The sequence below is a fragment of the Molossus molossus genome, unplaced genomic scaffold, assembly GCF_014108415.1.
Source record: "Molossus molossus isolate mMolMol1 unplaced genomic scaffold, mMolMol1.p scaffold_m16_p_1, whole genome shotgun sequence".
Taxonomy (NCBI): Eukaryota; Metazoa; Chordata; class Mammalia; order Chiroptera; family Molossidae; genus Molossus; species Molossus molossus.
This window is the reverse complement of record NW_023425344.1, coordinates 242,983,008-243,002,327: the sequence shown is the minus strand read 5'-3', so window position 1 is coordinate 243,002,327 and position 19,320 is coordinate 242,983,008. Positions and strand designations below refer to the sequence as shown.

The 19,320-nt window shown below is 53.4% G+C and overlaps 1 protein-coding gene across 1 annotated transcript in view; it reads right to left on the bottom strand.

The window, feature by feature from the left end:
• Positions 1-2,739: 2,739 nt before the first annotated feature.
• The window catches only part of FBLN5 (fibulin 5), a 77,025-nt gene continuing 60,444 nt past the window's right edge, over positions 2,740-19,320 (bottom strand). Inside the window, exons 8-11 of the mRNA XM_036270029.1 lie at positions 15,977-16,099; positions 14,593-14,719; positions 11,369-11,564; positions 2,740-3,260 (exon numbers count right to left, since the gene is read on the bottom strand). Of these exons, the coding sequence (XP_036125922.1) occupies positions 3,099-3,260; positions 11,369-11,564; positions 14,593-14,719; positions 15,977-16,099 (608 nt within the window). The 3' untranslated portion in view covers positions 2,740-3,098. The remainder of the gene's footprint in view (positions 3,261-11,368; positions 11,565-14,592; positions 14,720-15,976; positions 16,100-19,320) is intronic.

Below are 19,320 nucleotides of genomic sequence, written 5' to 3'. Positions count from 1 at the left end.
GGAAACGCTGGCTGTCACTCCCAGAGCACGTATCAAGGGATCACAGCACTGGAGAATGAGGGGCAGCTAAGTGGGCGTTTTCATCCAGGTTGAACCCAGATGAGGTGGTAAAATAGGGATTTTTGCAGGTGTCCCCACTCTTAACCCGGCAGCCCTTCCAACGCAGAACCTTTCATTCTGCAGGACCTGATGGAGCGACACGGGGCAGGCTTCTATGACAAGCGAACACTCAGGTACCTCAGGCTTCTGTGGACGGCCAGCCCCATAGACTCCAGCCGAGGGAGCACACGCTGTGTGACGCAAAGAGCAGGTTTGTCCCCAGTCATATGAAAATAACAACACCTGCCTATTCCCAACGGGTGGGTAAGCAAACAGCCTTTCAGGTTCTGGGATCTTCTCGAACTGTTTCCCAAATGTGTGGGGTTTGGCCTTCTGTTACACATTTTGCCCCTGACTGTATTTCCCTTAATTTTTAGGCTCAAGAGTATTTGAAGGTAAATTGATCCCACATGCTTTTGATTCATTTACAGTGAATTCATCAGACCGTTTGGCAAGAGCAACCCGAGGCCCAAGGAGTTCTCCGAGACGGCTTTTTTTGAGTCTCTGGGCCTTTTTCTTAGGCGCTGGAAGCCCGGTTTTAACATGGACAAATAAAGTGCAAGCCCTAGAGACTCGGTCTGGTTCCAAATGTGGCACCTCTGAAGCCAAGGAAGGGGTCTTCAAGTCACCCAGACTAAGCTTCCCTTCCCTCTCTTCCAGAAGTTCAAGGACACCTTACCCGTGTGCTGTGCGGAGCCCGAGTCAGTAACTCAGAGCTGTGTGGTGCCGAGCTCACATAAACCTTCAGCATCCCTCACGCCCGTTCCTGCAGCCTCAGCCTCCCCAGCAAGGGGAGCCCAGGCTCAGGGCCACCTCCTGGTCTTTGCTCAGCGGAGGCCTAAGCTGGGCCCCTGTGCTGGCAAGTCTGTAGGAAATGGTCCTTTCTCTTCCAAGCTGTGGAACGAGGTGTTCTGAGCTATTTGTTGTTAATGTTATTAACATCACTTGAACCTGCTGAAGGAGCACAATGGGAAATGGCTTGGATGGGAGTCGTGTTAGAAAAAGAACCACAGCCCACAGCAAAGCTAGGTGTGCAATGCGGGTAGGAGAAATGCTCTCTGGGTAAGAAGACAAACATGCTCTTCCTTCCACTGAAGAACCAGCTCTTAGGGATCTATGAAACCCCTCAACCCTAAGAATCCAGGGCACGGTTCCTCACACATAGTAGGTTTTTAATAAATATATCCCATCAGGTAGAATGGGAGCATCCACAGATCTATCCTGTAGACACAACTTTGGCCATCAGGGAGTGCACCTCCTCCTTGTGAAGCCTCAGGTCAACTCCTGGGATGGGACACAAGGGCAGCTGTCCCCACCTGGTTCAACTCTGTTACTTGCACTGCTGCCTGGGGTTCTAACACTGGAAGGAAATCCAGAGTTCTTGATCAGAAAAAGGATGATGAACCCTACAAATAACTGAAAAAGGTGTTGAGGGCAAGGTGGCCAGGACTTGGGCCCGGTTTGTCTCCCTCTCTTTGTAGGGTTTATAACCTGGTGTTCTCAACTCACTGTTTATTCGAGTTTTAAAAATTCCCAGTGCCTGGGCTCTACCTAAGACCAACCAATCAGAATCTCTGGGAATGATGCCCAGGAAATCAGTTTTTTCTTTTCTTTTCTTTTTTTTTTTATCCTCACCCGAAGACATTTTTCAATATTTTGTTCAGATAGAGTGAGAAGGAGAGAGAGAGAGAGAAACATCGATATGAAAGCGACACATCGAGTGGTTGCCACCCACACGACCCCACCAGGGCTGGGGACAAACTGCAACCAAGGTACGTGCCCTTAGCGGGAACCGAACCCGGGTCTCTCCAGACCGCAGGCCGACGCCCTAACCGCTGAGCCAAACCGGCCAGGGCCAGTTTTTTCTTAAAAAGCTCCACTAGTCATCCTACTGTGCAGTCAAGGTTGAGGGCCACTGGTTTAAGGTGACTTGAGCAGGCGTTCTGGAGGAGTCCTTGGAAATAAGGACTAGTTTTGCTAGTTTTCGAACTGAGTGAATAAGATTCAGGATTGATGCTCCCCCTGATTTCTCCACCCTCGTTTCTGCCTGCCCCCCTGCTCCCCGCCCCCAAGTGCAGAATTACCTACGATGTCAAAATGAACCAAACACAAAATCTCTTCAAATATTTAATCAGTTTGGAGACCTCTGCCTTCCGACCCAGTTGGGTAAAAATTCTAAAGAAAGCATGATGAAGGGTCCTCGGAGGAAACATTGGGCTAAAATAGAGAGGAGACTGGGTTTGAAGACAGAACATAACACGTGCCTGAAGGCCTTTGAAAGGAATTCTACCACTTATTACTTTAAAAAACAAAAACAAAATAAAAATTCTCAAAATGAACAAAAAAGGATGAAACTGTTATACAAATTTCAGGGCAGGTCAAACTTCGTTTATGGCTGAAAATTCCAAACAGGGTTTTTAATAGACTCTTTAAAAACTCTTAGATCCCACAGTGGTTTCTTTCCGTAGCCTTCTCTGTACATACGAAAGGCACGCTAGCTACACACAGCATCCCCATGAGCTCTTTGGGCCTTTGCAAAGCAGCAATCAGCAAGAGGGAGGGAGGGAGGGAGGAAAGAGGGGGAAGGGAGGGGGAGAGAGAGAGAGAGAGAGAGAGAGAGAGAGAAGGCATGGAGGAGGTGACCGGACTCTGTTCACAGTCTCTGAACATGGACTCAGACCCCAGCAAACCTAATCTATTTTCTTTGAAAAATATGAAGAGAAACTGAAGGCCTGAAAAAAAGTCACCGTCAATCTCGGGTCAGGGTGCCAACGATAATACTTTTCGATAACTGCACTGTGGAAACTGGGAAGCATGTCCTTCAGAACGGCGGGTCTATGAGAATACAGGCGGGGCCAGGACAATGGGGCTGACTCCTGGGGAAGCGTTCAGCAGGAAAGACGCGACGTCTGTCTCGCTCTCATTCTCCCTCTCGTCTCGTCCCGTCTCCTGTCCCTTGGTGCTGTTGAGAGGCAGTGTTAGAGGCTCCAGCCCCGGGCTCAGAACGGGTATTGTGACACGTATATCCGCAGCCGGATCACGGAACTGCCTCTGAAGTTGATGACAGTGTTGACAGTGATCATTTCCAAGTCCAGCTGTATGTCCCGGGGACCTTTGATGGGGCGTGTCATCACCAGAGTGGCACTGATGGGGCCTGTTTGCTGTGGACAGAACCAGGGACATTGGTTAGAGAAGGTCTGACCGACCTAAGGGGGACGGGTAAGCTGGACCCCAGAAGCTGTCAAGCAAAGCAGCGAAGGTGAGGACAGCAGAGCTGTCGCGGGGACACGTGACCTCTCCCATGAGCCCACAGTAAAAGGCCCGGGTGGTCTGGCCACCGCCCCCCCCTGCAACCTCACTCAGGACGCTCCCCCTTGCCTACTGCGGGCACACTGGCATTCCCTTGGTGCCATGCTCTTCCTGGCTTTGCCCACGCTCCTCCTGGCTCCTTCCTGCTAACTCTTCGGGTCTCACCTGGAAACGTCACTTCCTCAGAGGAGCCTTCCCTGTTTTCCTCCATCAAAGTCTCCCCTCCACACCCCCATCCCCGACCCTCTACCCCTGCACCTGCTATTCTGCATAGAATGGAAAGTATTCGTTACCATGTATCATCGTCCACACTATTTACTTGGTCCAATGTCTAGGTCCCCACTAGACCATGAGCTCCGGAGAGCTAGGATTGGGGTTAGGTTTGTCACCACTGAGTCCCCTAAACACCACTGTGGTGCCTGGAGTACCGTCGGTGCTCGGTAACTGTGCCCAGCGCCGTGGGTGCTCGGTAACCAGGCCTGGCGCCGTGGGTGCTCGGTAACTGTGCCGGGCCTGGCGCCGTGGGTGCTCGGTAACTGTGCCGGGCCCGGCGCTGTGGGTGCTCGGTAACCGTGCTGCCCTGGCGCCGTGGGTGCTCGGTAACTGTGCCTGGCGCCGTGGGTGCTCGGTAACCGTGCCGGGCCTGGCGCCGTGGGTGCTCGGTAACTGTGCCGGGCCCGGCGCTGTGGGTGCTCGGTAACCGTGCCGGGCCTGGCGCCGTGGGTGCTCGGTAACTGTGCCGGGCCCGGCGCCGTGGGTGCTCGGTAACCGTGCCGGGCCTGGCGCCGTGGGTGCTCGGTAACCGTGCCGGGCCCGGCGCTGTGGGTGCTCGGTAACTGCCGGCCCCGGCGCCGTGGGTGCTCGGTAACTGCCGGCCCTGGCGCCGTGGGTGCTCGGTAACCGTGCCGGGCCTGGCGCCGTGGGTGCTCGGTAACTGCCGGCCCTGGCGCCGTGGGTGCTCGGTAACCGTGCCGGGCCTGGCGCCGTGGGTGCTCGGTAACCGTGCCGGGCCTGGCGCCGTGGGTGCTCGGTAACTGCCGGCCCTGGCGCCGTGGGTGCTCGGTAACTGTGCCGGGCCTGGCGCCGTGGGTGCTCGGTAACCGTGCCTGGCGCCGTGGGTGCTCGGTAACCGTGCCTGGCGCCGTGGGTGCTCGGTAACCGTGCCTGGCGCCGTGGGTGCTCGGTAACCGTGCCTGGCGCCGTGGGTGCTCGGTAACTGTGCCTGGCGCCGTGGGTGCTCGGTAACCGTGCCTGGCGCCGTGGGTGCTCGGTAACTGCCGGCCCTGGCGAACTGTGCCGGGCCCGGCGCCGTGGGTGCTCGGTAACCGTGCCTGGCGCCGTGGGTGCTCGGTAACTGTGCCTGGCGCCGTGGGTGCTCGGTAACTGCCGGGCCCGGCGCCGTGGGTGCTCGGTAACTGTGTCTTGAATGAAAAAACAAATAATTGATGAAACTAACCGAGTGACCTAAAGCTGTCACTTCACCTCTTGGGGCCCCATCTCTACAACGAGGGTTTGGGCCAGTCCAGTGGTTCCCAAGTAAACAGCCTCCCTAGCACTTGGGACACTTTTTTGAAACTAACAATTCCAGGGGCCGAGTCCAAGATTGTTTGCCTCAGTGCATTTTCCCATGGTGCCTGGGGCACCTGTAATTTCTTTATGAGCCTCCAGGCGGTTGCAATGTGCAGGCCTCTCTGTGGCTCCTGTCTAGATACTGTCGTCACCCGCGGCTTTGCCATTCTGTGACCCTATCGCTGCTGTCCGAATAATGTCATGTGAACTTCTCTCCTCCACTGAATCGTTTCCGAAGCTCTGAGAAGAGAGGGACAGCAGACTGATGTCAGCCGAGCACCCACCCCGTGGGAGACACTCTTCCGGCCACTTGGATGTGCATGTGCCTGTTTAACCCTCATGAAAACCCCAGCAGGCCTTACTCAAAGTGTGGTCCCTGGACCGGCAGCAGCAGCATCACCGGGAGATGCAGGCTCTCATGCCCCACCTGCGACCTAGTGATCTACAGCTGAACACAACCCCCAGGTGACTCACGGGCACGTTAACAACTGGGAGATGCTCATCTAAAAGCACAGACCCTGGCTGCCATGTGAAAGGAGTCTCATTAGGTCCCTGTTTTATAAATAAGCAAACTAAGGCCCAGTGAGATGAAATCATTGCTTCGGGTCACCAAGCAGGTGGGCAGAGCTGAGGGATTTCATTCAGGTGCTCTGGCTGACCCCAAGCCCCAGGTCTATTTCAATGCACAATCATCAGAAGAGACTGATGGGTTTCACTTGTTCTCCCTAGCATTGCCCTTGAGGACGGATGCTTGGGGGTCGGTGCAATGGCCACACAGCGGGCCCTTGGAGAGGGAACAGCATGAGGGAACAGGGTATGCTGGACAGCCGTTCCTGCAAGCTGCAGAGCCCAGCCCTGTGCCCAGAAACTGAAACAGGCCCTGCAAAATCAAGAACCCTGGCCACGCCAGGTGTTTTATCCGTCTCCATAAACAGAGGGCTTCCTATAAAGTTCTGGGCATCCCTGAGAGCTCCACGGTGTCCAGGGTGGAGCTGGCAGACAGGTGCCAGCCAGGTACTGGGACCTCCACTGTCCACTGATCCAATTTCCTCTTGGCAGCAGCTCCCTCTGCTCACGTCAGCATCAGCGCAACTGGCACCTGCTCACGCAGAGGATCGCTCGGACTTCCTTGTCAATGCTTGCAAAACCTGGGTGCCCTGGGACGGGACTTCAGAGGACACAGCCACACAGGGAAATACGGCATTTACATACATATATATCTCGCCAGCTTTCACTGTTTGCATGAACAAAGGCCAAGGGTTGAGAACCCTGGGCTGTGGATAGCCCTCCGGAGGGAGAGCCACAGAGCCTGGGAGGGGGAACTGGAAACTTCCAAGTTGTTTCTTTGCGCTTTCCCAGTAAAGCTTTCCAGAGTATGAGAAGATCGTTGCCTCTCCAATTTGGAAGCAATGTTAGAGGTCAGCAAGTTCAATCTCCACCAGGCTCAGGCCTGCAGCAGCCTGAGAAAAGCCTGCCCACAAGCACAGGAGGAACTCAAGTGTCTGCCAGGAGAGCCGAGGACACCCACCTGCACTGCTCACCAGGCTTTTAGGGCAGAGTTAGGGCATTAACGAAACAGGCCCCCTGAGCCCCTGGTCATTGGTGGACTTGGTGGTCATTGGTAAAAATGATGATGATGGTGGAGATGGTGGGTAGAGGTGGAGGTGGTGATGATGATGATGGTGGAGGTGGTGGGTAGAGGTGGAGGTGGTGATGGTGGGGGTAGAGGTGGAGGTGGTGATAATGATGATGGTGGAGGTGGTGGGGGTGATGATAATGAAGATGATGGTGGAGGTGGTGGTGGGTAGAGGAGGAAGTGGTGGTGGTGATATGATGATGGTGGTGGAGATGGTGGGGGTAGAGGTGGAGGTGGTGATGATGATGGTGGTGGAGGTGGTGGGTAGAGGAGGAGGTGGTGATGATGATGGTGGAGGTGGTGGGGGTAGAGGTGGAGGTGGTGATGATGATGATGATTGGAGGTGGTGGGTAGAGGTGGAGGTAGTGATGATGATGATGGTGGAGGTGGTGGGTAGAGGTGGAGGTGGTGATGATGATGATGGTGGAGGTGGTGGGTAGAGGTGGAGGTGGTGGGTAGAGGTGGAGGGGGTGATGATGATGATGATGATGGTGGAGGTGGTGGGGGTAGAGGTGGAGGTGGTGATGATGATGATTGGAGGTGGTGGGTAGAGGTGGAGGTAGTGATGATGATGATGGTGGAGGTGGTGGGTAGAGGTGGAGGTGGTGATGATGATGATGGTGGAGGTGGTGGGTAGAGGTGGAGGTGGTGGGTAGAGGTGGAGGGGGTGATGATGATGATGATGGTGGAGGTGGTGGGGGTAGAGGTGGAGGTGGTGATGATGATGATTGGAGGTGGTGGGTAGAGGTGGAGGTGGTGATGATGATGATGATTGGAGGTGGTGGGTAGAGGTGGAGGTAGTGATGATGATGATGGTGGAGGTGGTGGGTAGAGGTGGAGGTGGGGATGATAATGATGATGATGGTGGAGGTGGTGGTGGGTAGAGGTGGAGGTGGGGATGATAATGATGATGATGGTGGAGGTGGTGGTGGGTAGAGGTGGAGGTGGGGATGATAATGATGATGATGGTGGAGGTGGTGGGGGTAGAGGTGGAGGTGGGGATGATAATGATGATGATGGTGGAGGTGATGGTGGAGGTGGTGGTGGGTAGAGGTGGAGGTGGGGATGATAATGATGATGATGGTGGAGGTGGTGGGGGTAGAGGTGGTAGCGGTTGATACTAGAACTTTCATACATCTCTTATTTGATTCTCATAACCCTGCAGTGTAGGTGGGGTAAGTACACTAATCAAGGTTATGAAACTTGCACATGGTACTAGAGTGTGTGACTCCAAAAGTCCTTCTCTGACCACTCATCTCAGTGATGAGGTCTCAGGACCTCTCCATTTCCTGACCCCCCACAGCACTTAGCCCTACTTGAGAATCACCACTTTGCATTGTAAATGTTTGCCTGGCTGCTTGTCCAGCCCCCACAGCGTGGGTTCCTCCAGGCAAAGGCTCCCCCTGTTTGTTCCTGAGCTCTCCTGCCTGGCTCAAAGCCGGATGCATAGTGGTGCTGAATTACTGTCGGCGATGGAGGAAGGAAGGAGTTACTGAGTGCCGGCGGAGTTGACCCTTTCCACTGAGCGAGCGACTGAGAGGTTGAAGGTTCCGCTGAAACCAGCTCGGACTTTTGATGTGGGAGAAGGAGACAATGCCACAGTCACTGAGAGCGCCTCTGAGTCCTACGGGATTAACCTGAGATGTGCGCAGAGTTGCCTGGGTGCAAGACAGCAGGGTGAGGAAAGGGAGCTGTGGGAGGTTTCACTCCTGCCAAATCCCAGTGGTCTGATACAAAGTCTCCTGTGTCCTGGGCACTGCCCTAAGTTCATGATCTCATCTAATCCTAGAGTAAATACTGGCATCATTGTCCTGCCTTTCCAGACGAGGAAGCTGAGGCTCAGGGAGGTTAGGTAACATGCCCAAGGTTATGTGGTTGGTAAATTGCAGAACGCAAATGAGGCGTGTCGGCCAGGCTCCAGAGCCCACATGAGAATGATTATGCTATAACTTTTTGGTTTTTCTGTATATTCTCACTTTCCTACCAGAAATATATAAAAATAAAAGCATGTAAAAAAAAATTTTTTTTAAGAGAACCGCAGTGTGTGTGGCCTCCTGTGGGTGCTGCCACCCTGGACAGCTTGGACGTTTGGAAGCCTGGCTCTGTCTTCCTCGTCCCATGCCCCCCGGCCTCATCATGGGCTCCCCAAACTGAGCCCATTTTCTTTTCCCAGGTGCAGCCCTTGGGTCCTTCCCAGCCAGGAGCCCCTCTCCATCCCGAAGTTCCTTCAGCCATTCTCAGCAGGCCTGTGTGCCCTCACCCCTCGGCATCCTGACATCCTCCTCTGAATAAGTACTAGAGAACCCGGACCCTTCTTGATGTTCTCAGAGAGGCCGCACGTTGTGCTGGCTCAGCTTTGTGAGTTTCCAGGGTCCCCTTGCTGCTGTGACAATCAGGCAGTAGAGGAAGCTTCCAGGAAGGAGCCCTCCCACCTGTCCACCCACATGTAGGATGACCTTCCCACCAACTCTGGGTACCTCTTACAAGTCAGCCACACAGGGAACATTTGGGTCTAACGGGACTTTGGTGGGTGGTATCTTGGTGAGCAAAGTATTACCTAGACAAGACCACCTTCTGCAGATCTGCTCTTCTGTTGGGAGGGAAAGAAGCAGAGGCAGGTGTCTCAGTGAAGATAGTTTAACTCCCCAACAGAGGCGTTGTTGTGCCCTCTGATGGGCCCCCGTGTCTGCACGGATGAGAGAGGCCAGGTTGGTGAATGCCCGTGGGCTAGGTTTCTGCTCCTAAGGGCAGCAAGCCCACAGAAGCCACAGATGTAGGTTTCTGGTGGACAGATGTTGCTTATGGTTTGGGAAAAGGACAGACATGAACACAGCTCCATCTTTTCATCTCGCAGGAGGTCTTCTCTCCACAGCTCATTCCGTCTCTTTCCGAAGTCCTTGAGCCTGCTACACTGGTCTATGGATGCTGGCTCCACAGGCCATGTTATCACATGTGACCTGGCCCTGTTAGGGTTTTGCCAACAACATACTGGTGAGGATACAGGCATGATGCCAGCACCTGGGACCTTTTCTAGTCTGTCCCAAAGTCTGTTTCTGAGACCTCGCTGTTTTCAGACAGTCGCATCCTCAGAGGCAAGGATGGGAAGACCCTGCCAGGAGATTGGGAGAGGAGGGTAGAGGGCTCAGATATGTGGTCCCTTTGCGGGCCCTTGGGCCACCTGCCATAAAAGCAGATAAACTTTCACGGCCTGTCTTTCTATCCTGCCCATTAGCGATGCTGAGGACTAACTGCTGTATTTGTTAGAGACGCAGGTCCTAAGCCCTGGAACCTGTAAGTGTTACTGTAAAAGGAAAGGGAAACTTTGCAGGTGTGATTAAGTTAAGGATATTGACCCGGAGAGACTACCCTGGGTAAGCCAGGTAGGCCATAAATCCACTCACAGGTGTCCTCATAAGAGACAGAGGGACACCGATGCCCAGAGGGGAGGTGGCAGTGTGCCCACGAGGCAGAGACTGCAGTGACGTGGCCACAGGTTAAGGAACGCTAGCAGCCAGCAGAAGCTAGGGCGGGAAGGAACGGATTCTCACCTGGAGCCTCCAGAGGGAACGTCCCTCCGCCCACACAAGGTGTCAGCTCAGCGGAAGTGAATTCAGCCCTTTGGCTGCCAGACTCGTGTGAGAATAGATTTCTGTTGACTTAGGCCACCAAATTCTTGGTAAATTTTTACAGCAGCCATAGGTAACTAACATACTAGGCCTCCGCTACCCTATTATGAATGATTCTGGATGATTCAGATAATTCCAGATTTTCTGAAATCCACTTTTGGACCGGTGCCCAAATTCACACTGAAATATAAAATACATCTCAGCCAGGGGTCTTTAAAGCCCCTGCTCTATAATTTTACTGATACCGCCCTGGCCAGTGTGGCCAAGTGGTTAGAGCATTGACCTGCGCACTGTAGGTTCGATTCCCAGTCAAAGGCAGGTACCTGGGTTGCAGGTTCAATCCTCAGAGTTTGTGCAGGAGACAGCCAATCAATGTGTCTCTCCCACATCAATGTCTCTCTCCCTCTCTCTCTCTCTCTGTCCCTGCCTCCCTTCCACTTTCTCTAAAAAAAAAAAAAAAAATCAGCGGAAAAATATCCTTGGGTGAGGATTAAATAAATAAATGAATGAATGAATGAGTAAAATCTTTACTGATGCGGGTGAGCCAGTGCTCTGCACTCACACTTCCTCAGATGCCAGACACGCTCAGTATCTGAGCCAGCACAGCAGCCGCGTGCGGCTATGAGCCCCTGAAATACGGCCAGTGCCCCGGCAGAACCTAGCGAGTAACTGTACTGGGTTCTGGTTCGTCTCAGGGAAGAGGCGCAGGCAGAGCCCGCTTCCGCGAGGCCCTGTCACTGCGGGCGGCACAGGGCAGGGTCTGGGATGTCGTACAGACAGCCGTCTAGTTTCCACTTGTGCGTAGTAGGTACTTGAGAGACATTTGTCCCATGAGTGGACGGTAAGAGGGTATGTAAATGTCTCTCCCCGAGAACTGTAGGAAGAAAGAGACGGAAGGTCTTGGCCTACCGCCTCATGGCACAGATGAGGACCCGAGGCTCCCAGGGGATCACACGGCCACACAGGAAGCGCCGGGAACAGCACCTGGAAGGCCTAACTCCCCTCCACTCTCTTCTCCTTGGCCCCGCCCTCCTCGCTGCACCCTGACCTGTTTCTAGAAGCACATGCCAGGCCAGACGACACAGTGCATCGTCGCGGACAGTGCCCACCGCTCGCCACCCCCTCTTACCCGCATGTAGAATTCTCTGCCCTCGTTCCCAGACTTGATCTGGAAAATGTAATAAGCCCCCGGGTAGCGGGTCGTTGCTTGCATCTGGAAGATGTCGGCAGGAACGGAGCGCCCTGACACCACGTCCATGTCCCTGTACAAGATGGTGAAGGGCTGGTCTCTGCAGCCAGGATTCTCGGCGGGGCACATGCAGCGGCTGTGGAGAAGGGGGAGCGTGTGAGAACGGGGCGAGTCCCCCCAGATGCTGGCTGGACCCACTTCCTCATTTAAAACTCCGAAAGGAGGCCACCGTCGGTATCTTCCCGATGCTGTAACTGCAGACTCTGCTCCTGGGTCTCCTTAGAAACGCCCCGCACGGAGCGAGCTCTGTTTCCCAGACAATGGCCCGTTCCGGCCCAGCAGATGGTCTTGGTCCTGGAGAACAGACCTGAGCTGTCGGCTCTCGGGTGCGGGAGCCTCTCCAACAGACCTCCCGCCTCCAGGTGCCTACGCAACGAAAGGTGCCGCCGCTGCACAGCCCGTCTCTTCCCGGCCACGTACACTCATTAAGAAACTTTATTTCTTGTTTTTATAAAGAAAAAAAATGAAATTTTAATAGTGAAAAATTACATTAGGCAGACAGGTCCTGGGCGGTGCCTTACATTCTCTGTCACCCTGAGCCCGGTCTGGGTAGAACATAATGTAACATTTTCATTCGATAAACAAGAGCTCCGAATTCACCATGGATGAGACACAACCTTAACTGCTCTGATAAATAAGATCCTCACCTCAGACAGTTCCCCTTCTATAGGAAAAATAAATCACAGACACAAATCTCCCTCACAACGCAGCTAAGTTGAAACACTAGTAACGTGAAATCATTGATGTCTATTACCAAGGAATGCATCTTATGGACACCCCTTAATTTAGCCCTAACCTCCCCCCATTTCTCACATCTTCCTTGAGACTCCCCCAGGGGTCAGAGTTCACAAGATGAGGACATCTGTTGATATATGCCTTGGTGGCCAGAATGGAAGTCAGCTCTGTCGCGTTTCTGCCGCTGCCCTAACTGCCAGTCTACCTTCCAAACCCGCCTGTTCTACTTCCAGACGCAACCACTTCTGACCCTCCCCGTCGCCCCTGCACTGCTGTCGCCCGGCCCTCTGTGCTGGCCGCCGAAGGGGTTGCCCCCTCCAATCCGCGACATGGCGCCAGAGTGCCCTTTGTCAAACATAAGTCAGATTACGTCTCCACCCTGCGCAAAGATTCCACAGTCGCCACACATGGCAATGTGAATAAAAAGTGAACACCCACTTTAGCCTCTGAGACCCCATGGCGTCTGGCCTCTGTCCATTTCTCCAACCTCCCCTCGGGACACTGTCCACTTCACTCACCAGGTTGCGGCCACTCGGGCTTCTCCCATTCCCCGAAGACCTCGGGGTCTCTCCTGCCTGTAGCCTTCGCGTGTATGGTTCCCTCCACCCTTCCACTCTGTTACGTGAACATCTACTCAGCTTCCCGTTCCAGCCCAAGGGTCCTTTCCTCGGAGGGCTTACAAACTCCCAATCTAGCCCAAGTCCAACCTAGTCCTTTGTTGTGGAGTTTCTGTTCTCCCTTCCTCACAACCATGACTGTGTGTTGGTGTGTGACGGCACGTCTGAGGTCTTTCTCCTCCACTACCATGCGAGCACCCAGCACAGTGTTCGCCACGTCACAGGAACCTGGCTGACACTTAAAGGAACGTCTAAAAGAATTTTTAAAGTTTTGTTCTTTAAGGCTGCATCAAAATTGCCAAGTTAAATGTCCCTAGTGCCAAATGGTCCCATTAAAATGTCACATGCCACATTAAGAAACGACGACGTTGGGAGGAGGGGCGATGGCTCCCAGCTGGAGAGGACGGCAGGCAGCTGGGAGAGGTGGCCTGGAGCTGAGGCCTCAGAGATGGGGCCGACCTGTCTGTGCGGCAATGGGACAAAACCCTCCACGTGGCAGAACGTGTGTGCGCAAAAGCTGGGAGGCTGGACACTCCGGGGTGAGGGCAAAGGTGAGAGAATGTCCTTCAGGTTGGCAGGAGCACAGGACACCCGAACACGGAAGTGACCTGGAAGAGGCGGTTGGCGTCAGACCGCAATGGGGCCTGGAGGCAGGAGTCACGGAGCATTTTCGGGGGCCTGCTGGGGACCTCACCAGTGACTCCAGCTCAGTGCTACGAGTGAACCGGGTCCGTTTCCCAGCCACAAACAAGGGCAGCCTGGAGAGGACCAGGGAGGGAAGCCGGTAAGAGCACCCCAAAGGGCCCAGGACCAGAAATCAAAGAACCCTGCCGCCAAGGGGTACTTAGGAGCCAAGAGAAGACGGCTCCAAAGGTCCTGCCTGTCCCTGCTGTGTCTGTTCGTTTCTGATCAGAGAGGGAGGCAAACTAGTGAGCCACGAATCCCTCTGGGATGCTGCATTCCTCCAGGGTACCGTGGACGTGTCCAATTCACCCCAGTCTCGGGCTGGGCGTTGCGCAGGGTGGTTAATGTGCCACTAGCAGAGGGAGGGCAGAGGGGTGTGTGTGTGTGTGTGTGTGTGTGTGTGTGTGTGTGTGCTGAGGACGAACCGAGATGGTTAAATGGGGACTAAAAGAAAGAAAAGGAACTAGCAGGCCATGCACAGAAAAACACTGTCCTAGCACTTTTACTTGGCAGAGGTTGTCTTCACCTTAATTCCAGCCTCAATTCTAATATTTGCCATCTGGTGATTGAGTAAAACATTGACCATTACGACACTGGAAACTTGATTAAAGGAAGCTAAGCACCTTCGGGTGCTGAGAACTTTCTAGAGACATCTCCTGCTCCTTGCCACTCAGCAGGGTCTGGAAGGATTGGCAGCATCCACTTCACCCGGGAGCTTGCCAGAAAACCACGCTCGTGTGCCACCCGAGCCCACTGAATCGGGACCACCAGGTGGCTCCCAAGCAGAAGGCATCTGAGAAGCCCAGCTCTAGAAAGACCCTGTGACCCAGAACCAAGTTATCAAAGGGAAAAGAAAGTGTGAAGTCTGCCTCCCTTGGTTAGCTCTGGAGACTTCACGCAGCTCTGGCATGAGTAGGGGAGTGACTGAGAACTCGGGGGGTGTGTGTGCGTGGCATAGGCCAGGTCACCCGATCCCGGCAGGTGACTCTCCTTCCCACCTTACTGGCAGCCTCCCGAGCCAGGCCTCCCACCCGTCTTCCCATTTCCCCAGGGGAAGCCATGACTTACTTATCATTGATCTGAATGTAAGGCTCCTCACATCGGACGGGGTCAATGCACTTGAAGCCCCCTTGCAGATTGTAGCAGGTCTGCTGCAGGGTGCACGTGTGGTTTCTGTGCTCACACTCATTGATGTCTGAAAAGCAGGGTGGACAAGAGGGTGAAGCAGGGCAGTGTGTCCCGGGGGCTGGCCCCGGGGGCTGCTGTGTCTTCCTGCAGAGCTGCACTTTCCAATATGGCAGCCACTGGCCACATGTGGCCACTGAGCACTTAAAATGTGGCCAGTCCAAGTTGAGATGTGGGCCCAGCCGGTGTGGCTCAGTGGATTGACCGTCATCCCATGGACTGAGAGATCCCAGTTCGATTCCCGGTCAGGGCACATGCCCAGGTTTCGGGCTTGAGCCCCAGGAAGGGGCGTGCAGGAGGCGGCGGATTGATGTTTCTATCTCTCTCTCTCTACCCCTCTCTCTACAAAATCAATACACTCATTTTAAAAAAAGAGAGCTGGGTGGTCAGTGGAAAATACACACCAAGTTTCGACAACTTAGTACAAAAGAATGTAAAATATCTATTAATTACTTTTACATTGAGTACATGTTGGAATATTTTGGATACATTGCATTAAGTAAAATATAGTCCCAAAATTAATTTTACCTATTTCTTTTTACTCTTTTAATGTGACTACTAGAAAAAATATAAATGATGTATATGGCTCATATTTGTAGCTTATTCTGTTTCTACTGCTCGGCGCTGTTATGGAGAATTCTCGCTCTGTGTTGGGTAAGGCAGGCTCAGGGTTGAAGGTGGGTCAGTCCCTCAGCTACCAGCCTCTCCAACTGGCCCCAGTGGGTGGAGCCTGGGGCTGGAAATCGGGCCAAGCAGCTGATCTGAACAAGACCCACCCCTAACACAGCATGGGGTCCTGACCCTCTGAGGGACGTAGCAGTCAGATGTGTGAGGGCACCCTGGCATCCACTTTCTAGAAAGTCAGTAGAAAAAGTTGACTAAGGGGCCTTCCAGGGGCCATGAGAAAGCCTGGGCTCTGGTTGCTCAGGACACACAAAGTCCCCGTTAGGTCAGAGGCGGTCCTCAGTGGGGCCGCAGAGATCTGCCCGGGGGCAGGACCAGCCCTCAGGATGCCACCTCTGGCTGTAGAGTTCATGTGCAGAAGTGAGAGTAATCGTGTCCTTTCTGGGGCTAGAGGATGAATCAGAGGGAAGGAAGGCAGCAGCCCAGGCATCCTGCCCAGAAACTGCCACCTTGGGAGCCACCACCACCCACTCATGTTTCACCCCTGTCCCCTTCCCAAAGCTGCACAGGATCCCCAGGTGAAGACCTCCTGAGCCAGCCCCACCTTACAGCTCCCTCAGCCAGACCCCGCTGGACACCTTACCCTGGCAGCTTCGGTTGTCATCCAGCAGGATGTAGCCAGGGGGGCAGGAGCAGAAGTACGTGCCAGGCTGGTTCACACACTCGTGTTGGCAGAGGAACTCGGAGAAGCTGCACTCATCCATATCTGGGGGTGACAAGTCACACCTGCTGTTTATAATCACAGACTACCTGGAGATGGGAGCTTCGTGGCCATCTACTCCAGCTTCCACACTGCTGACACATGACAGCTTTACTGTTAAGAAGTTGCCAATTCATTTCTTGAATACTTCTGATGGCGGGGAGCTCACTACCTACTGAGGCAGCCCATTGATATCTGAACAGCTCTAATTGTTAGGAAGTTATTTCCTACAGGGAGTTGAAAGCCCTCCCCATCAAGCTTCCCACACCCTCTGCCTCTGGCCCTGCTACATTACCTAGTCATTGCTGACTATTTTAAATCTACTCTTCATCTCTCAAGGTGAGATTTATTTGCGGGCTAGTTTTCTGGGTACAGAGCTCTTCCCCAGGACTCCGAAATCATTCACTGGCCCTGGTCTCCTGAAAGAGGCAACTTTACTAATCGTCCCAAGTTGAAAAACAATATTATTCCTAAAATCACAACTAAAAGGAACATATCCAGGAGGCCAGGCGGTGTCCATGATATTAAAACTTTATGTCCAAAAACCTCCTTGAGAAAGAAAACTCGAGGTTGGCACAAGGTGGATGGGCATACCATTCCTCAGTGGCCTGCCTGCCTCAGGAGGTCCCTGGACACGGGGACCTGGAGCCGGGCCACCCTCTGGCTGCAGAGGTGGGCACATGATGGGGCAGCCTCTGAGCTGTAGGCTGCGGCAGCTGACATGTTGCAGAAAAACTCTTTATCACACACAGGGTTTGGCAACAAAGTCCCCATTGGAGCCTCATTCAATAAACACTCCAAAGAAAACATGTTTTTATTTCACTTGTTGTTTCCCGAAAACTTGCTTTCACCAGTTTCCCCATGTGACATGTCCTCGGATTGCTCTCTCACGCACAGACCACTGGTGGCTGGAAGCACCCCGAGTGGGTGTCAGGAAATGAGGAGGCCTCTCCACCGTCGGACAATTCCGGGCGTTCCATGCCTAACGCCTCTCACACCCAGGAAGGAAAAGCCTTCCAGCCTCTCCGGGATCTGCAGCGTTATGGGCCAGCAGAGCTGGGATGCTGATGTGACAGTTGAGGCATGCTCAGTGAGATCCCCTTCTGCCATGGCCCCTCCCGCTCCCCCGGGAGCCTCGCAGAGTCCATGTCTCTGGCCCCAGCCCATCATAACAGAGTGTCCTCATTCTCTGTAGACGACCAGATTACATACACGCCTCCCATTTGCAGCTCACATCCCACTTCTATTGCCTGGCAGTGCTATGGAGGATTCTTGCTCGGAGTGGGCTAAGGCAGGCTCAAGGAGGCTGAAAACGGGTCAGTTTGCAGACTCCGTTGTACCTTCAGTAGCAGCAGTAGTCAAACCTGGCCGTTCCTGAGAGCTGCTATGCTCCGAGCGCTGGGTTAAAAGCTTTACCTGCCTCATCTGATTTAATCCTCACCTCAGCCCTGTGAAGGATGGGCTATTAGTAACCATATTTTCCAGAGGAAAAACATGAGGCTTACAGAGAGGTTCAGTAACTTGGTAAATGCACAATGAGTGACTAGTAAAGCTGAAATTTGAATTCAGCCAGCCTCTAGATCGTACATTTGTCTACACAATTCTGTAACGTCTCCCTGGTCAGTCATACTCAGGACTTAAAACGGGTGGATTCGGGGAGTCCTGAGGTGGGGGGAAATCCTGAGCAGGGCTAGCTCCTGTGCAGATGGAGATGGTAGCACCCGTCCCCACCTCCCATGGGGCTGGAAGGAGCCCTAACAGACACGCTGAGTTTATCTCTGGTCTGCACTCCCCAGACTGAAAAGCTGAAACACACACCCAGTTTCTGGCAGGGGGCACACGAGGCCATTTTCATTTATCCACAGAGAATCCACTATGGTCTGGGACCAGCTCGGATTCACATATCCCTGAGGGACAAGGGGACATGGCTAGGAAGGGTCTGGTGCCACAGGGAGGCGCCATACTAACTGTGATAACAGTGAGGGTAACATTTCCTGGGGGGTGTGATTAGTAGAGAAAGGGGGTAAACAGAAAGGGACAGGCCACAAACTCTCTGTCATGCTGCTATTCGAGGCCAGCCCTAAGCTTTCAGTGTCCAGGGGTCGAGGTCACTCTAGCTCTGAGGGACGTGGGCTTGATGGTGAACATGGAAAAGCTGGCCATTTTAGGTAAGGCGGGTCAGCTGAAAATCCTTGCCAGACCACCCAGGCGTAAACTGCACGAAAAACCAAAAGTCTCTTCCATTTTCGCTTGGAGAAGTAAGCGAACCTGTGATGACGCTTAGCTACACCAGCTGATTTCATCTTCGTGACCAGCCCATGAGAGCATTCGTTCTGTTGTTGTTGTTGTTTTAATTTTTTTTCTTTATTGATTTTAGAGAAAGAGGAAGGGAGAGGGAGAGAGAGATAGAAACATCGATGAGAGAGAACATCGACTGGCCGCCTCCTGCACGCCCCCCACTGGGGATCGGGCCCACAACCTGGGCATGTGCCCTGACCGGGGATCGAACCGGCAATATCTTGGTGCCTGGGTTGACACTCAACCACTGAGCCACACAGGCCGGGCAAGCATTTGTTTTCTAATGAAAGAGGCTAGGAAGTGATCTGGCCAGGGAAAACACTAGCCAGTGGAGCCCGAATTTGAACTCAGCTCTTGCCTGGCTCCAGAGTCACAACACCACACTGCCTCTGTGGGCGGTGACGCGTCTCTGTGGATGCGCAGGGACTTCTGGAGAAGCAAATGCTCCCGTGTCCTGATGCTGAACTTCCCACCAATTAGTTCCTCGGTCCTGAATCCCCAAGGAGTGCCATGCGGGAAAGTGAAATTCAGGAAGAAAGTAGCTTTTCATGCCTGAGGGTATCTTATTACCCTTTCTGGGACTGACATCTAATCGGTGCGAGGCTGTCTAACTGCTCACTCGCCGCTCTGGCTTCCTGGCCCTTGGGAGAGGCGCCCATTTGTCTCAGAGAATTCTGTCCCTAGAACACTGCAGTCCTGAGTGGAGCCATCACACGGTCCCTTTCATGACCCGGGTCAGTTCCTGTTACAATGACACCCAGGATTAGGAAATTTTCCATTTTGCAAGACAAAAAGATTTTCACACCCTACAGTATGGCTCATTTATTTTGAAAAATACAACGAAGCATCATTAATTTAGCCTGTGCTCATTGACAGCTGCTGATGACGCCAAAAGTGGACCAGTTGGAGCTTAATTCAACATAAAACAA